The sequence below is a fragment of the Sceloporus occidentalis genome, unplaced genomic scaffold (genome assembly GCF_023333645.1).
Source record: "Sceloporus occidentalis isolate IW3139 unplaced genomic scaffold, rSceOcc1.0.p SCAF_311, whole genome shotgun sequence".
NCBI lineage: Eukaryota > Metazoa > Chordata > Lepidosauria > Squamata > Phrynosomatidae > Sceloporus > Sceloporus occidentalis.
The window spans coordinates 17,695-35,561 of record NW_028317291.1 but is presented as its reverse complement, the minus strand read 5'-3'; the positions used below and the strand labels follow the sequence as shown (position 1 = coordinate 35,561).

Genomic DNA, 17,867 nt, shown 5'->3' with positions numbered 1-17,867 from the left:
TCTACAGTCTTCGCTTAAATGGTGTTGCTGTAATACCTCAATGCCTAGGCATTCAGCAACACAGAGACCGTCATCGGTCTCCTCGGCCCCTCCCCAGGCGTCAACATCAGATTGATTTTGCCACTCTCAAGATGGCGGCACCTCCTGTAAACAAGTAGTTGGAAAAGTTCGCCAGAGTTTAAAATGAGGGTATTTTTAAACTCAGGACAAATAATCTATTTAGCAGGTTTCTTTCATTAGCTTTTTGGGATGAGTAAAATATTTTTCAGGTAGAAGTCAGAAAATGTGGGGGTTTTTTCCCCAATTTTTCTATCATTTTAGTTTATGGGAAATTAGATATGATCAATACAATGGTATCTGAAGAAAAAAAATACATCACTTGTGTGGGTTCACTAAATGAGTGAGGAGAAAATTGCATCTACACACGAGCAACGCAAGCGTGTTAAAACAGCCTCGGCCCCTAAGGATACAAAAGGTTTAAAAAAAAAAAACAGCCTGGTCCTTAAGGGGCTACAAAGCACACACTCCCAGAAGTTTTCCAAAACATTTCTTTACATACATTTACAAATACCAAAAAAAGAATTTAAGGGGAGATCCAGAGTAACAAAATGGTCCCTATTAACATTACAAATACACCTTCCTTATAGAACATCAGTTAAATGGGGGGGGGGGGGAATATGGTCTCTTTAGCATACAGAGATGAACAGGACTGGAAGGTGCCAAGGGCCTTTATTATACTCGCATTATAGTTATTGATCTCAATGCGTTAATGAAGCTTCAGGCTAGGTTTCCACTTGGGTTTTTGTCCTGCGTTTTTTTTCTTGATGAAAAACGCCAAGAAAACTGCCACTGCATTTTCCTGCGTTTTGGCATTTTTTTCTGGAGTTTTTTCTGGCGTTTTAGCCTTTCTGTGGAAATTGCTTTTTTTGACCTTAGGCAGTTTTTCCAGCCTTTACAAGTTAGAAGTTTCACCCAGCTAAAAGGGATTAGGATAAATGGCAAGTATCTGCCCCCTGATGTCATTTCCTTGGTAGAGTTCTACTTAAACGCCCCGGCGGACCCTTTTGTCACTTTTCTGTGGTTTGTAAGGCATGCTTTATTCCGAATGTCTGCTCCTCTAGGAAGATTGGCCCCAAATGATGGTGCAAATTGTTTGCTGTTGCTTTTGGCACGCAGGATCCAGTTGATGCGTCGCGTATGTTTGTTTGTAATGGCATGTTTGTTCCAAATGGTGTAGAATTCAATATGAACTTTGTTTTGTGTGAAACTGTTTGTTTCCAGCCTATTTCTCGTAGGACACACACAGATACTGGGTCCATCCTCTGCATTGTAACTGTGGAAAAAACGCCATAAAAAACGCCAAGGCAATAAACCCACATGGCTTTTTCATGGCGTTTTTTCTCTCCCATAGACTTCTATTGGAGAAAAACGCCAAGATTTCCTTGCAAAAAACGCCAGAGTGTCAACATGCTGCGATTTTGAAAAACTGCCACAGAGCCCAAAAAAGCAGAAAAACGCCAGAGAGGACTGAAAAAACGCCAAACAAAAAAACGGCAAGTGGATATGGCATTCTGCGATTTCCTATTGAAGAACAGCTAACATCCTCATTGTGCCTGAAAAAAAATACCAATGGCCAAGGACAAGAACAGCTCTTTCTGGGCAGGCAGAACAATAATAAGCATCATGCTTACAGGGAAAAGGAAAATTTGTATCAAATTTAAATCACATACTTACAACACATAAGAGTCCCACATTCCAGAGCCAATTGCTGCTCGGCCCCGAATGACTAATTATGGCATTAAGCGATTTCTACAAAACGCTAAGCTTCTCTTGCCATAAAGTGTCCTGCAGAATTTAGCCATCACAGGGGCCCTCCCAAATGGCAAGAAGGCAAAACAATGATGTATATTGATAGCCATACTGCACGCCTGCCAGGAACGTTGCTGTAAGTCTGGGAAGCTCCTCAAGGACGCAATTATCTTAGAACAACGAAGTACATGATGGTGGTCAACACACACAGCATTTGCCTGCGCATGCAGATTATAGTTTTGTACGTTGTAGTTGCAAGTGAATAATTTGTATGCATCGTTTAGTTCAGTGTCACTTTAATGAAACAAATGCTCATGTTTTAGAAGCGAAAAAGCAAGCTTTTCCTTAGATTTGTAGAGAAAAATATCTAAATAAAATGATTAAAATAATCTTGGCTATCCACATCGCTGTGGCCAAGCTGGACAGGGAAAACACATCACATGTTACACCAAGACAAAACTAGAAAATATAAAAATTATACTATATCACTATGGTTTCCACAGTTTCAGGAGTCCATCTTCACTGTAGGTCGCAATTAAATTCTGGTGAGGGTGATGGGCAATTCCTATCACGTCCTTTTCATGAACCTGTAGAGAGATTTTATAGGTCAATGGACGTGGTTATCCCAAGTAACGGCAACAATGAATTTGTGATTTAGGATAATCTAGGTCAGTTTAGTAGCAGCTGGTGTTGGCGTTTACCTCTCAATATCATTCTAAGGCAGCAGAAAGCAATTCCAAGGTCACTTATCCCAATAACACGCACACGCACAATGGCTTCTAATACTAAATATTGCATCATAAAGCTCCATTACCTAAGTTTGTTCACTATAATGAAATGCAAAAATGATTTGGGATAGTAGCATATCCTCTTTAAACAGATACGAATCTCGTAAAAAAAAGTCTCCAGTTGTCATACTCACAGTCAGTGTTCTCTCTAGCTTGCCTGTCACCGTGCTGAAACAATAGAGCACAAAGTCCTCTCCAACGCAGTAGATCCACTCTCCTCTGGGCGACAAGGTACAGCATACAAAGTCACCACCTTCTCTCTTACCGGAGCTAAAGCTTCTTACGATCTGGAAAATATATATATATATGTCAACACCGACACACAGCTCTGCTATGTACAAAAAGTGGCTTTAAATATCTTCTTCTAGCCGTATCCAGTCATGGACGTGTTTTTGGGGTTTTTTTTGCGGACCACTTGAGTAATTGGTACATACCTGCCCTTGCATGTTCATAATAACCACGGTGTTCGATCTGTTACACACAACAAAATGCTCCGGATTTTTGGGCAGAAGACTGACACTGTTGACCGTGATGTCTGTCCCGGCTGTGCTACCGAGGGATTTAAATGTGTTTGAACATTCAGTAGTCTTCATGTTCCACATCTTCGGAAAAAGAAAAAAAAAATGTATTTTGTATTCATGCATAGGGGAGAATTATTGTTAGTAAAAACAGCACACTCGCACATGAATATTGCAATTTTGAGGAAAAGCACTACTGTCTTAAAAAAAAAAAAAAAAAATAGAAACTAAATTTAATTATACACCCAAAAGAATAGGAGTTTCATACCTTTACTGTTCCATCAGAAGAGGCACTGATGATATAGTGACCATCTTGTGTAAATGTGGCTTCATTTACAAACGAGGAATGGCCTCTAAATTCCTTCAGGGTTTTTCCAGATTTCAGGCCGTGAATCCTAGTATTTAAAAAAAAAAAAAGTTTTGAAAATCGTGTTTTTTAAGTATGCTCTTTAACCCCCTCAGGACTGGCGTACTGCGGTTCACTGGGGACACCCAGTGGTCAGTAGCAGCCGCCCCTCGCAATCCCAGCATCCATAGCGACGCTGGATCGCGCATCATCGATGATGTGCCTGGTACGTGCCGGTCTGTGGGCGATACCCAACCAGGAAGTACCACCAGGTACGTCACCGGTACGGAAGGGTTAATCATTTCATCATTAAAACCTGTGTCAAGAAGCCCATTAGGACGTACAGGTACATCCGGACTTTGTTGCAGTGGCCTGGATGTCGGCAGAAGTCAGTATTCTGCCGACTGAACTTATTTTGATTAGCTTCCTTCAAGGAATGCCTGATCTTAGCTGCTAGAACTTCCTTGTCATCGATACAACCCCCACAATACCTCTCACCCTTTCTCTATGCCTTATGTTTGTCACCCCATTTCCCTCTAGATTGTAAGCTTGCGAGCAGGGCTCTCTCCACCAAATGTATCGGTTTGTCTTAGTCTGTCAATTCTTGTCTTGTCATATCCCTTGAATTTATGTATTGTATTAAGCGCTGCGTAAACTGTTGGCGCTATATAAATAAAGGATAATAATAATAATAATAATCACGCCTTCGGGCATTGCCTTCCGGCAGGTGCCAGTGCTGACACGCACCAGGAGGTCACTTGAGGACAGAAGAGCTTAAGCTGGGTCTCCCTGACCATTGCTCTCCCGCAATCAGCAATGCAGGGCTACAGAGCACAAACAGATCAGGGGGAGAAGAAGGAGCAAAATAGCATATAAATGAAATTAACGCCTTAATGACAAAGTCCGTACATGGGTTTAGGGAGTGCCCATTGTCCTTAAGGGGTTAAAAAAAAATATTGGGAGCCCAGTGATGACATCAAAGGCATAATGGGAGATCCACAAAGATACCTCAAGCCATACTGCAGTGGGAACAGGACAGAAACAAAAAGAAATAAAAAATAAAATATATATATATATATATTTTAGTATTGAAGAAAATTTAAGCAAGATTTTTTATCAATTATCGCTAATCATAATTATGTATTTCTATGATTTTAAAACACATGGTGATTTTCTCCATTTGAAAAATGGTTTTAAGAAAGCGGCATATTAGTCGTGTGCATTTGTTCTAGGTCTGCTATCTTTGTCCAAACACTGATATTAGACCGCCTTATGGGTTTTGTTTTTCTAAAGTTTGTCAGTTTAAGGGATTTCAATGGATAAGAAGAACTTCAACAACATAATCCGTTCAGTGGGAAATGTCATCCAAAATATCCTTTGCCTATGATGGCATGGGACAAAACTTAGTTACATCAAAAAGCACATCTCCGGTTAACCTTATTGTAGAGCACTAAAAGCAGTTTTGGCCTCGTTCCAACCGGAAACCTTGATGTCAGGAAGGCTAGTAATGGATTTACTGTGACAGTGTCTCATTAATTGGTTTCAGAAATTATGGATAATGGGACGTGTATCTTAAACTAGCCATTTTCAGGCATTTTTATTGTCTCAGTGATTAACTGTAACTCATGGTCTATAAATGCTATTTCACACGCGGGCGCCTCTGCTCTATGGGCATTATTTTGGACAGTCTCCACATTTAGTCGTCTAACATTTCGAACCTTAGAATACTTTTGTCTCATGATCACTTACCTTATAGTTTGGTCAAAAGAAGCACTAAGGATCTGGCTGCTATCCTTAGAGAAGCTGAGACATGTGACACCTTTACTATGAGCACGCTCAAATCGCCTTAAACACTGGCCGCTCTGGATCTTCCACACCTTAACAAAAACGTTGTTAATGTTTTGTTTCTCAAAACAGTACATTAAATTCATTAAATTACTTCAGTTGTAAAACTTCAAATTGGACTGAAAAGCAACTTCATATTTTTCCAACTGACAGCATCTACAATGTTATTAAACCCCTTAAGGACCAAGTCATTTTTTTTTTAAACTTTTTATTTTTGTACTCTTCATGACCAAGGCTGTTTTAACACTTTTTCTGCGCTTGAGTTTAGTTGTAATTTTTCTTCTCTCTTGTTTAGTGTACCCACACAAGTTATATATTGGTTGGGTTTTTTTTATAGTATAACAAGAACAGCTTTCTTCAGATACCATTTTTGATCTTATTTAATATGCTATAAAAAAATCCTGTTCTCATTTTTGTTTATAAAACACTATTAAAGCGGATCGCCTCCTTAACTCTTAAATCAAGCATCTACCCCCCATTTTACACATGATGAACATTGACCACCGGGGGGAGCTGCAGATTTTGGTGTTGCTGAATATCGAGGCAATACAGCAACATCAGTTAAGGGAAGAAAGTGATCTTAGATCGCATTCTAAGATTAATTACTGCCACATCATTGGCAGTTAAAGGTTCAAAACCAACATTTACCTTGATTTTACCATCTTGTGCACCAGTTGCTAACATTTCAGTATCCCTGCTGAAGCACATGCACAACACAGCATCATCCATCATCATAAAGTTATCCTGAGCCTGGTATTTCAGATCCTAAAAGAAAACAGATTCAAAGAGTTGTGATTCCGACTAAACGTCTTCCTCTTCCAAACACTTTACTTTCGCTAGCATGAAGAAATGTGTTTTAAAATAGCCAATCACTGAGTAACGATGTTCAAATGATGAAGAATTTTAACTTCAAGTACAACTTGATAACAGCCCTGGCATTCTGCTTACATCAACATACACAAACTGCAAACTTTAACATCGTGGCTAATGTTACCTGTTGCTGAGTTTTGTCATATGGCAAAAACCGGTGGCCGTCTCAAATCTAGTATTTTCACAAATATATTGACTAAAACTTGCAAAAGTAAAAGTGCTCAGTATGTTTATAACATAACAAATTAGAATATATTTCATTAAAAAAAGAAAAAAAAAAAAAAAAAAAAGAAGAATATTGCTCCCTAGGGTATGCAAGCTACAAAAGGTTTTCTCAACTTGCCTTTCTGATTTTTCCTGTGGTGAAGTTCCATACTTCAATAAATCCATCAACTGAGCCAGTCACCAAGTACTGACCATCCGGGGAAAAGCGTGCACACTCTACATGAGATTTCTGACCAAACTATAAATGGGAATTTAAAAAAAAAAAAAAAAAGTTTTTTTTAAACATAGCACAATAAAGTTTTAAGTGAAAAAGGTGATTTCAAGCAAATATTTATTGAAGAACATCTAACAGATTTTTTTTTATTTCATGCAAGAATTAATATGTCTAAAGCCTAATTTAAGGCTAATAAAATCTAACCTTAATATGCCTGCTCAGCTGCGTGGGGAACTTCTCCTCCTCTACGTCCTTCACGGCTGCTTTACCCCTAAACAAATCAATCGTCATACCGGGAGGCAGAAGACCCTGATGCTGCTGCCACTTTAATGCCTAAGAATAAAATTTGGAAAAAAAAAAAAAAGAAATGATCAAGCTGTGCTTCAGCAACAAGCTGTAACTGGAGAGTCAGCAGTATACCTATACCTGCAAAGATCTACATGAAGAATGCAATAATAATAAAACCTTCATGACCTTCCATGCCATCATGGGGGCATGGAACCCAGTGCAGGGGACCGCCTTACACAGGAGGCAGTCCCTGGGAAACCCAATGACCCCCATGCACTCACATGAGACCTCCATTATAAATGCTCCATTCATGTAAAGTGAGTGCTGCTGATTCCAATCAGCAGCCTCAAAAAAATGAAAAAAAAAAAAAGGGAAAAAAAAAAAAAGAAATAAAAAGGTTATCCAGGGGTACAATGGATCGCCTTGAATAGAGGTTCCCAGTGCAGGGAACTGCTTTGCACTCAAGTGTAAATCAAATGCAACAAACCCCTAACAAATCCATTTTAATTTCAGGTTATAATGCAACAAAATAGAAAAAATGCCAAAAGGGGTGATGAATACTTTTGCAAGGCAATGTTGATTTCAAAGAATATACAAAAAACCTATGCATGTGGCGTATTTCTGTTATGTGAAGCTGAATAAATTTTTCTGCAGTTGCATGTAATCTGGGCAAACAATCCTAAATAAACATGGAAAAATGTGGGGGGGGGGGGGAAAGCAATGAAAATTAACGTTACAGCTCCCTTCGCTGGGATTGGTGACCAACCAGTTGTATGAAAAGTGTTCAAATGCTCCTAGGGAAATACCCTAGGCTGTTGCTTTTGGGCCAATTTCACAGTGATTTTTTTTCCCATTATTTACCTGTATCATTTATACTAAATGGACTACAAAAAATGAATATACTTTATTTAAAAAAAAAAATAAAATATATATATATATATATATATTTTTTTTTTTTTGTGGGTGCATGAAAAATTTAAGTAAAACCATGGTTAAAGAAACAGTGTAAAAATCTCAGGCTTATAGCCACAAAACACCCCAAATAAAGGAGTTAAATACGCACAGTTTAGCATTACACTAAACCCAAATGACTTTTACACTTAGTAGAGAGGATACCTGTCCAAGTAAAGCCATGAGACGAGATGGGGGTACCACGCTCACTTCCCCAGCCAAAGCCTGGGCTATGGCTGTTCTCCTTTTCTCTTTGCTGCTGCCATCAGGATATGCCTGTGTAAATAATAATAAAAATAGGAAATAAAACCATATGAGTTACTGTTGACAGTATTTCTACCAATATATAAAGACAATAATAGTTAAGCAGTCTAGTTTTCGGTTTATTACATACTTTCTTTTTAAAGCATCTGCTTTATCGGAAGCCAGGACAACACTTCTACGTGGAATAAACCACGGATAATGCATTATAATCGTATATGTGGATCACACCACAGACACATTTCACTTTACTATTCATTATGAACAAGCACTGGTGAGGTCCCGTAAAAAAAACGATCTTACAATTAATCCCCCCCCCCCCTGTCAAGAAGATCCATAGAGCAGTGGGAGAGTTAAAACTGAAACCACTCTGTAAAGCCAATGTCTTATAAATAAACATTCTCGGATCTCTACTGGGTTCATTTGTGGAGTTTACATAACCTCCCTTAATGAAAGCCAAACCATGTAAGGAGAAGTGAGAAACTATGTTTATATCCTCTTATTAATGCCTTACAACCTGGCACTCAAATTCTACATAAGCACAGCAGGGGCCAGTAGGGACCAGGCTTTAAAAAAAAAAAAAAAAAACACACTTAAAACACATTTCAAAAGCTTTGTCCTCTGTATTAGTAATTGGTCATCCTTTTCTTTTACCACTTAAGTTAGGAAGTCATTGATCTATGTCCAGGCTACTTAGTTTTTAACACACCGATACCTGCATCGCATGCTAAAGTGTGAATTACATTTTACTTTACAAACATGGTATAAGGGGCAAAATGAAAAGTGACCTTTGGTTCTGGAAAGGCAAGGGAAATAAGAGGCGTGAAGGTGAGTGAAATGACAGATACAATTGTGGTTGTACATTTATGCTAACAAAGAAAGAAGGGATTTCCTTACACTAAACAGAAGATAAAATGAAATCAAATATCAGCGATCTAATAATTCCTTCACAGCATGAAGATGAAATGCATTTACAAAATGTGATTTTGAACCAGCATACCTCACGAGGGTCAAAATAAGACCTGGCCAGAAGGTTTTCCAGATGAATGTATCTTTCTGGCTGCGTTTGCTTCAACATGATCATGGGATCTGTCTGTCTCAGGAGAGATCTGGCAGCTCCCAACTCACGAAGTTCAATCAGTTCTAAGACAACCTACGGGACAGAAAAACACACAATTTTTATTTTCACAATATTAGGTTTTCTGAAACACAAACCCTACTTGTTTGCCTATAAATGGCCCTGTATACTATTTATATATCTATTAAAGCAATTAAAATCAAATTTTGGAACTGTTCGTTGGAACAGACATTACAAGCATTTAATGGGATCACATAACTTTTCAATATTTAGCATTAAAGTGCATATGGTGATAGACAGTCCCTTACAGATGCACAATACATACATGTAATATATATATATATATATATATATATATATATATATATATATATATATATGGATTGTGCAAATGTTTTATGTCGTTCAAGCCCTTGAAGAACCCTGAAACAGCGGCTAATGAAATGCTCCGTATCAGAGTGTGCTTAAAAGTCAAAATACAACCGATTCACGCACATTTAAATGAATGTATATACATTTGTTATATATTCTTCCACATGAATATGATGTTTATTGCAAATCCCATTTGCGCTATCCAGTGTTGGTTCTATTGTCATTCCAAAACAAACAACCAAAAAACAAAACAAAAAAAAAACGTCAAGGTGGTTGATGAGCTTTGACTAGCTGCTTAAATAATGGGCAGACCAGATTTAAAAGTATTTTTTGGGCAGAGGATAGACTCCATAGCTCAAAGATCAATGATGCAGCCCTGGAAGCAAGTCATCTAATTACATATTATCACATGTATTGCTATTAAACATGAGAGAAGATATACTGGTACCGAAGTTGACACGGGTCCTGCTATTGCAAGCTTTACCGTAAGTTAGAAAACGGTCAGGTGTAAAGAAAACCGCACATATATTTTGTGTGGCTTACAGTATTTATGCAAAATCAAAGACACACTTGGTTGGTTTACCTGCTCATAGAGGTCAATGAGGGTTTTGTCTGGCAGTTTCAGTGACTGGATGGCCTGCAGGACTGTATCCCAATGCCCACTGTTAATATCAGCCACAAAGCTCTCTATACTGTCCACTGTGTTCAAAGACACGGTAGTTTCCTCTTGCAGGGTTGCCAGAGTCCGATGCAGGCTGTTTTCTTTCAGGTACTGCATAATAAGACGTATGACGCTGTAGAAGAAACACACATTAAAGATTAAAGAAACATTTGCTTATATATCGAACTGTGTATACGGAAGCGTACATGCAATTAACACAGCGTTTGTGTTGCTACAAAAGTAGGTATACATTTTTTTTGTCTTGATTTAGCTTTTGTTTTTAGGAAATGTGCTTATTGGACACTTCGAAATATTGAAACTTAAAAATAAATAAAAAAATGATTTTTTTTAGGCGTAAATCCTGAAACTACTACAGCAAAAGTTCTGGTTGAGTCTTTATTTAAAAGTGCATTGCAGCCTAAAACTGGGCAAGGAATAACAAGGAGGTAATAGCTATTTCTTTGAATTCATTGCTACTTTAACTACTATAAAAACAAACAATGATACATTTACTACAACTACCGGTATTTACCGAGAAATATTCACCCGTGCGAATAAAGCTAAATAAAGACATTAAATTGCCCTATCTGTACGAGTATCATACTGGTAGAAGTATCCGAGTATATATATATATTTTCCTTGATTACGTATCTTGGCGAACACAACTAGCGTATGTAATGAAATTTTAACAATTTGCGACCCAAACCACGGAAGCCAATGATCGCGCGCTGCCCCCCCTGATTTCCCCTACACTTCCAATCATATATGCATTCGCTTAACTTACTCCGAAGACTCGATTTCTATGGACATCGTTCACGGCTTTGGATGGAACTACCGCAAAACCAACCACCAGCACCCACAGCGCGACTCACAAAGCAGCCGTCACTTCCGCTGCGCCGTCTCCCAGTTTAGACGTCACGTTGGCGTTCAGCGATGACGTGTGCTATGTGTGTTGCATGCGTTTGTCTGAAAGTGTTTAGTTCAGGTGGGGGGTGGGGTTATAATGTGTGGGTGCGCTCGGTACACAATATGAGCATCCCACGTCTGCGGAGGGGTTTTTTTTGTGCTGTATTTTACTTGTGAACACTATCTGCTAAGTCTGCTCCCAGGGGGCTAGTTAGCTGTTGCAGCATGCGATGTGCTGCGGTAATGTATAGTTACTGAACCAATAAAAAGTTAGCTGAATAATAGGCACGTCCCACTTCTAACTGCCATTCGGCATGGTTGGTGAGAAGGCGATCTAATGACTAAAGCAGGGGTTCTCAAACTGCGGCCCTCCAGCTGCTGCAGGACTACATCTCCCATACTCCTCAGCCAGCCCCTTAGCTGAAGGAGCATTATGGGAGATGTAGTCCTGCAGCAGCTGGAGGGCCGCAGTTTGAGAACCCCTGGACTAAAGGGTAGGGATAGTTCAGCTCCTTGAAGGTACAATATCAGTATTTAGGTCCTCTGTAATGTATAGTTAAGCCAGTGAGGTATCTCCACCCATTGAAGTATGTATTATGCATGCAGGGGAGGCTGAGCCTTTTGGCTGGAGAAACTTGTTTAAAACCACAAGTGTCCAATTTGTGATTGACCTCTTGACAACAATTGACATGCCTTGACAGAAAACATCTCATTGATAACGATTATTATTATTATTTATTGTTTTATATAGCGCCATCACATTCCGTAGTGCTGTACAACGGGGGGGGGGGGGGGACAGGACATAACAAGTAGTATGTAACATAACAAATTGACTAACAGAGACAACAGGTGAGGAGGGCCCTGCTCACACGAGCTTACAGTCTAGAGTAGGGCTGCAACTAACGATTATTTTAATAATCGATTAGTTGGCCGATTATTTTTTCGATTAATCGGATAAAAAAATGCAATTTTTTTTTATTTAAAATAATGTAATAAAAAACGTACAATTTACACTTTCATCTCTTTATCGCAATGGCCTCTCTCTATTCACCTTCTTATTTTACTGACATAGTAATAAAAGCTACAAGAACCCAAACACAGTGTTTCTCAAACTAGGTTTTAATACAAAGTTATTAGTAAATATTAATTCATATGTTAACTATTTTTCATATTTAATAAAAACTATGAGAAAAAAGCCTTGTTTATATTTTCTTTTATTTACCAAACTGCCACCAGTTATGCACATCTGACCCCCAGCTTGCCACTCTGCCCCAGATATGCCTTATACCTCCTATATGCCAGAGATTCCACTGTGCCCCCTGATATGCCACTGTGCCCCAGATATGCCAGTGATATGCAACTGAGCCCCCTTATATTCCTTTTACCATATTCCAGATATGTCTTATGCCCCTCTGATATGCCTAATATTGATATGCCTTATACCCCTATATGCCATTGTGCCCCCTCATATGCCTTATAACTTCCAATATGCCACTCACCCCCATTTATGCCTTATACCTCCCTATATGCCACTGTGCACCCTGATATGCCACTCTGCCCCCCCATAAATGCCCTGAACCACCCTGAAATTCATTATACTCCTTGATTCACCACTCTGCCTCCCCCAGATATGCCACTCTGAAATTCATTATACCCCCCATACACCACTCTACCTCCTCCCCCCTCCCATATACCACTCTGCCTCCTCCCCCTCCCATACACCACTCTGCCTCTCTCCCCACTCCCATTCACCACTCTGGATCCTGCCCCTCCCATACACCAATTTGCCTCCTCCCCCCTCCCATACACCACTCTGCCTCCTCCCCCCTCCCATACACCATGGTGTCTTGTGAACCTCCGTTCACAAGACACCAGGGAGCTAGGTAGAGTGGTATATGGGAGGGGGAGGAGCCAGAGTGGTGTATGGGAGGGTGGCTCCCATACACAACTCTGCCTCCTCCCCCCTCCCATACACCGCTCTGCCTCTCTCCCAACTCCCTGGTGTCTTGTGAACCTCCGTTGCTGACAGGCGCTTTCACTGCAGCTTCATAGAAGCCTCAGCGTAAGTGAAGGGCAGTAATGGAGGCTGTCTGTGCACATCGCGCAGACCCCCACCAGCTGACAGAGAGGATGATCCTCTGCAGGAGACCTTGATTCTCTGTCAGCCGCTGGGGGTCTGCACGATGCGCACAGACAGCCTCAGTTACTCACCTTCACTTCCGCTGGGGCTTCTCCATCATGTGATGCTGCCACTGCATCGTAGGAGCGGAAGTGGAGGGGAGAGGCGGAAGTTGTCTGTGCGCATCGCACAGACACCCACCGGCTGGCAGTGAGGGGAATCCAGGTCCCCTGCAGCGTTGCAGGGGATCTGGATTCTAGTTTTATAATCCGATCTCTGTTTGAGTTCGGATTATATAAGGAGAGGAGTTTTTTTGAGCATTTGCTCTGAAAAAAACCTCTTTTTATAATCGATAAAAATCGATTCGACTAATCGATAATGAAAATTTTCGATTAGTTGTTTCAGCCCTAGTCTAGAGGGAATTAGGGTGTATTACACAATAGGTAAAAGTGCCGTTGTTAGCGATAGACCAGCCACACTATTAAAAGTATTGCAGGAGAGGGACTAGGAAAGGTGAGCCAAAGGAATACGGGAGGGCATTAATATGCTATGTTGTAAGCATCCTTAAAGAAGTGGGTCTTGAAGGATTTTTTGAAGGAATAAAGGCAGGGGGAGAGACGGATAGACCTGGGGGAGGGCATTCCAGAGGATAGCGGCAGCCCTTGAGAAATCTTGTAAGCGGGCATGAGAGCTAGAAATCAGAGGAGAGGATAGAAGGAGATCATTGGATGAGCGGAGAGACAACTGGCACCAAAATCTGCAGAAGGTCCCATCTGATCGCTCCATGGAGAGTCAACATGGGATGCAGAAGTTAGGAGGCGATCAACCCAGGCACAGACTGACCAGATTTAAAAAAATGCACACCACACCTTTAAGCCCCCTGAACAGCTCAACAAGCCTATACATGGGTGGTATCACTACTCAAGAGATGAATACATATTGGGGTTTTGTTTGGCTGTGGCATATACCAGGGGCTGTAAATTCAGGCCCGGCCCGACATTGGAGCCGAGTGGGGCAATTGCTCCAGGCGGCACTTTTGAAGGGGCGGCACTTTGCCGCCCCAAGCCCTTTTTTTTTTTAAAGCGGAAGAGAGAGAGAGAGGGGCGCCGAGTGGTTTTTGCTTACCAAGTTGCCCGCTCGGCGCCCCTCTCTCTCCTCTGTGAGCCCTCTAGCTCGGTCTCGGTGCCGACTTGTAATGCTGAGCGCCGGAAGATGACATCATTTCCGGCACTCAGCATTACAAGCCGGCACTGAGACCGAGCAGGGAGACTCGCCGCAGGACTGCTGAAAGGTAAGTAAAGGGGGGGGGGTAAGGGTAGATAATGGGGGGGCGGCAGTGACGGAAGGAGAGGAAGGGTAGATAATGGGGGGGCGGGATATATGTCGATATGTGTGTACATAGGGTGAGATGAGTGTGTGTGTGTGTTTACATATGTTGAAAGGAGGGGGTAAATAAGGCACAGACCAGTTGTGTGGGGGCAATGATGGCACAGACTACCTGTTGAGGTTGGAAACCCCGTGGCAATTTTCTCACCAGGGCCCTGTGGTTTCTAGTTACGCCCCTGGTGCATGGAAAGCGTTAAAATACCAGCATTTAAAATACCTTGGGTTGTCTTGGTGTCAAAAATATACGATATAAGAATATACCACATATTACTTTTAAACCCCTCCCTCCTTTTTTTTTTGTCTTTGCCCCCCCTTCTTTTTTCCTTTTCATCTGTCTCCTCTAGTGGAGAGAGGACCCATGGAGAAGTACTTAGATCCTACTATTAAATCCTTCACCTGAAAAGGAAAAGCCTGTGGAAAGGCGAATGGGGTCTCCAAAACTGTGCAACTGACACCTTCCTCTCCAAAAGTGGAAAACTTCTACTGAGCTTGAATCGTCTACAGTCACCCTCACAGCACAAGATATAGTCAATGTTATATCCTCGTTGCTGGAGACAGTCTCCATACAAAATACGTTGGCTGAGCTCTCTTCATAATGCCACTGGTGAACTGGAATCAAGAGTTTCTGTAATTTAGGAGCGCAATACATTAACAACAGGTTTACAAGCAAACTACTGCTAGGCTACAAGATCTCATTGAGGACTTGGAGAACCACAGCCAACGTTACAATGTTCGTCTGTTAGGACTTCCAGAATCTGTTAAATCATCCTCGATCCTTGATGGATATAGTTTCTGAGTGGCTGCCAAAGACATTGGGCCTTAAACCGCTGGATGATAAGCTGGTTGTTCAGAGGGTACATCGTGTCAGCCCAGACAACAGAAATTATTTTGTGTAATCGTTTATGTCTCAAATTACTTAAACAAGACCGAACTACTACAGGCATTTAGGAAATCCCAAGAGCTCTAGTACCGGGGGCGCAAGTTACTGCTCTTTTAAGATTTGTCTGTGGCAGTTATTGGTAAAAGAAAACAGTATTCACAGATCTGTACAGCGCTATATAAAAAGCAAGTAAAATGTGCCCTTCTATACCCAGTGAAATTAAGAATACATGATGGGAAGGTGCTCTTTTTTGACTCACCATGGGAGGCAAATCAATTCCTTGCCAGGAAAGTGGACCCTGCTACGGCGCTGTCCGGGTCTCCCTCTCTTGCCTTTTCTCATATTCATTCTTCTTCCATAACTTCTCCTAGATCACACCGGTCTTTATTTTCTTACTTAATGAAGTTACATTGTATCTATTGTTTCCTTCTAAACCACATAGGCCCCTTTTTCCTCAAATCAATGCAGTTGACGAGATTTGATTATAAGTATCATCCATGAGTTTGTTTTGTTTATTGCTTATGGTTAATAGAAAAACATAGAGAAAATACCTTCTGTTTAGGCAAATGCCAACTTGTGCTTGATTGTGCCTTAAACTGGCTATTATGGGAGCTTGCTGGGACCCCTGGAGCAATGGGATGAGACATGTCTCTATGGACCTCCACCTCACCGACTGGGTGTAGGTTGATAGCCTGCAATTTTAATTCCCTGATAGGTTCTAAAGACAAAGTACACACTATTACCGTACTTGCTCTGAAAAATACCCCTCGTCTTAAATTCAAGGTTGTCTTATAATCCAACCTCAAATAGAGGTCCGACTAAAAGACTAAAATCCAGACCCCCTCCACTGCTGCATGTGGCTTCTATGACGGCGTAACATAACCTTACGGTGCTCCGTCATAGAAGCCCCTGCGGAAGTGCTGGGCAGCAGAGGTTGTCTACACACATTGTGCAAACATCCACCGACTGCCCCCACTAGACACCAGGGAGTCTGGAGCACGAGGGGCAAGTCTGGGGATACATGAATAAGCCGGGGGGGGGGGGCAGAGTGGCAAATGAAATAAAAACAAGAAATGCATTTTTCTCAATCATAGTTTTTATTAAATATGAAAAAATATTTTTTCCTATAGGGTAGCCTTATTCATGCTTTTTCTTTTTTTCCTGAATTAATATTAAAATGTTGGGGGGTCATCTTATAATCGAGCAAATACCGTAATTCTATTCATTTTATTTCCTGGAATGTAGAGGGTCTTAACTCCCCGATCAAGCTTAAAAAAAAATACATATCTCAAAAGGCTCCGACCTGATACTGTGTATTTGCAAGAAATGCATTGATGTGCTTCTACAACTAACAAACTGAAAAACCCATAGATTGCCGATTGCTATTCTGCTATGTATAAAAAAAAAATCCAGGGGCACTTCCATCATACTTTCAACGCATCTGCTGTATTCGGTGGAGGCCGAGGTCCATGATCCCGAAGGAAGGTATACCATCCTAAAGGTTCCGTTAGGAAATGAAACTCTTACCCTTGTTAATGTATATGCGCCAAACTTAGAGCAATATTCCTTTCTAGCCAAGCTTTACACTGTTTTACTTGAAATCTTATTATAATAATAATTTTAATTTACTGGTTGATCCTAATTTAAATACTAATCCCACCCTCATGACACCTTTTCCAGATTAGATTATTTTTAAATCACTGAAATTTTGCTGCACAAATCGTCTCTATAGGCCTCTAATTGTATAATTCTGCGGCTGTATGCCGTCTGCTTCAAGGTTCGACGTGTTGTGCGTTCAGAGATGGCATTCTGCATACCTTAGTTGTAACGTGTTATTTGAGTTACTGTTGCCTTTCTGTCATTTCGAAACCAGTCTACCCTTTCTCCTCTGATCTCTGACATCAGAGGGTAATGTTAATGCTACAGCATATAAAAACATCATTTACGGAGTGACAATGCCGTACATGTAAGTGGTAGCGTGATTTTGCATTGTGATTTTCCTGGAAGCCTCACTAGTGTGGCTATCCAGGAAAGCCCCCAAAAAAATTCTGAACCTCCCGATCGCAGTAAAGAGGAGAAAATAATATCACCAAAAACTTTGTCAAGAAATGGTTAAGCAATTACCACCTGAAGAGGCACAACATGCCACGTATCCTTGAAGGTCTACTATTATAAATGGACTACCAAGGAGGGGTAAATTGAATTTGGGGACTGCCATGGGTCCCAAAATAAACATGGGCCTATTAAATCAAATGGTCAAAATATGTACAAAATGTGTTCCTTGAAATATATAACCCATATACATAAAAATCCTAGGCATTGTGGGGTATTTCCAATTTCAGGACAAATG

The 17,867-nt window shown here is 40.7% G+C and overlaps 1 protein-coding gene across 1 annotated transcript; it reads right to left on the bottom strand.

Moving 5' to 3' along the window:
* Positions 1–2,297: 2,297 nt before the first annotated feature.
* On the bottom strand, positions 2,298–11,036 carry LOC149274902 (WD40 repeat-containing protein SMU1-like). The gene is made up of 12 exons (XM_089505119.1): positions 11,011–11,036; positions 10,149–10,359; positions 9,116–9,268; positions 8,020–8,130; positions 6,820–6,948; positions 6,520–6,639; positions 5,955–6,071; positions 5,211–5,338; positions 3,384–3,510; positions 3,032–3,199; positions 2,732–2,884; positions 2,298–2,396 (listed from the first exon to the last, which is right to left on the bottom strand). Exons 1-12 carry the CDS (start codon positions 11,034–11,036, stop codon positions 2,298–2,300), a joined length of 1,542 nt encoding a protein of 513 aa, XP_089361245.1.
* Between the last annotated feature and the right edge of the window lie 6,831 nt (positions 11,037–17,867).

Excerpts from the sequence above, each read along its gene's own strand:
- LOC149274902 (XM_089505119.1), bottom strand. The coding sequence starts at position 11,036 with ATGTCCATAGAAATCGAGTCTTCGGA. Across the intron at positions 3,200-3,383 it reads CTTCTGATGGAACAGTAAAG|ATGTGGAACATGAAGACTAC; the intron begins GTATGAAACTCC and ends CTTTTTCCGAAG. Across the intron at positions 2,885-3,031 it reads TTATGAACATGCAAGGGCAG|ATCGTAAGAAGCTTTAGCTC; the intron begins GTATGTACCAAT and ends TATATTTTCCAG.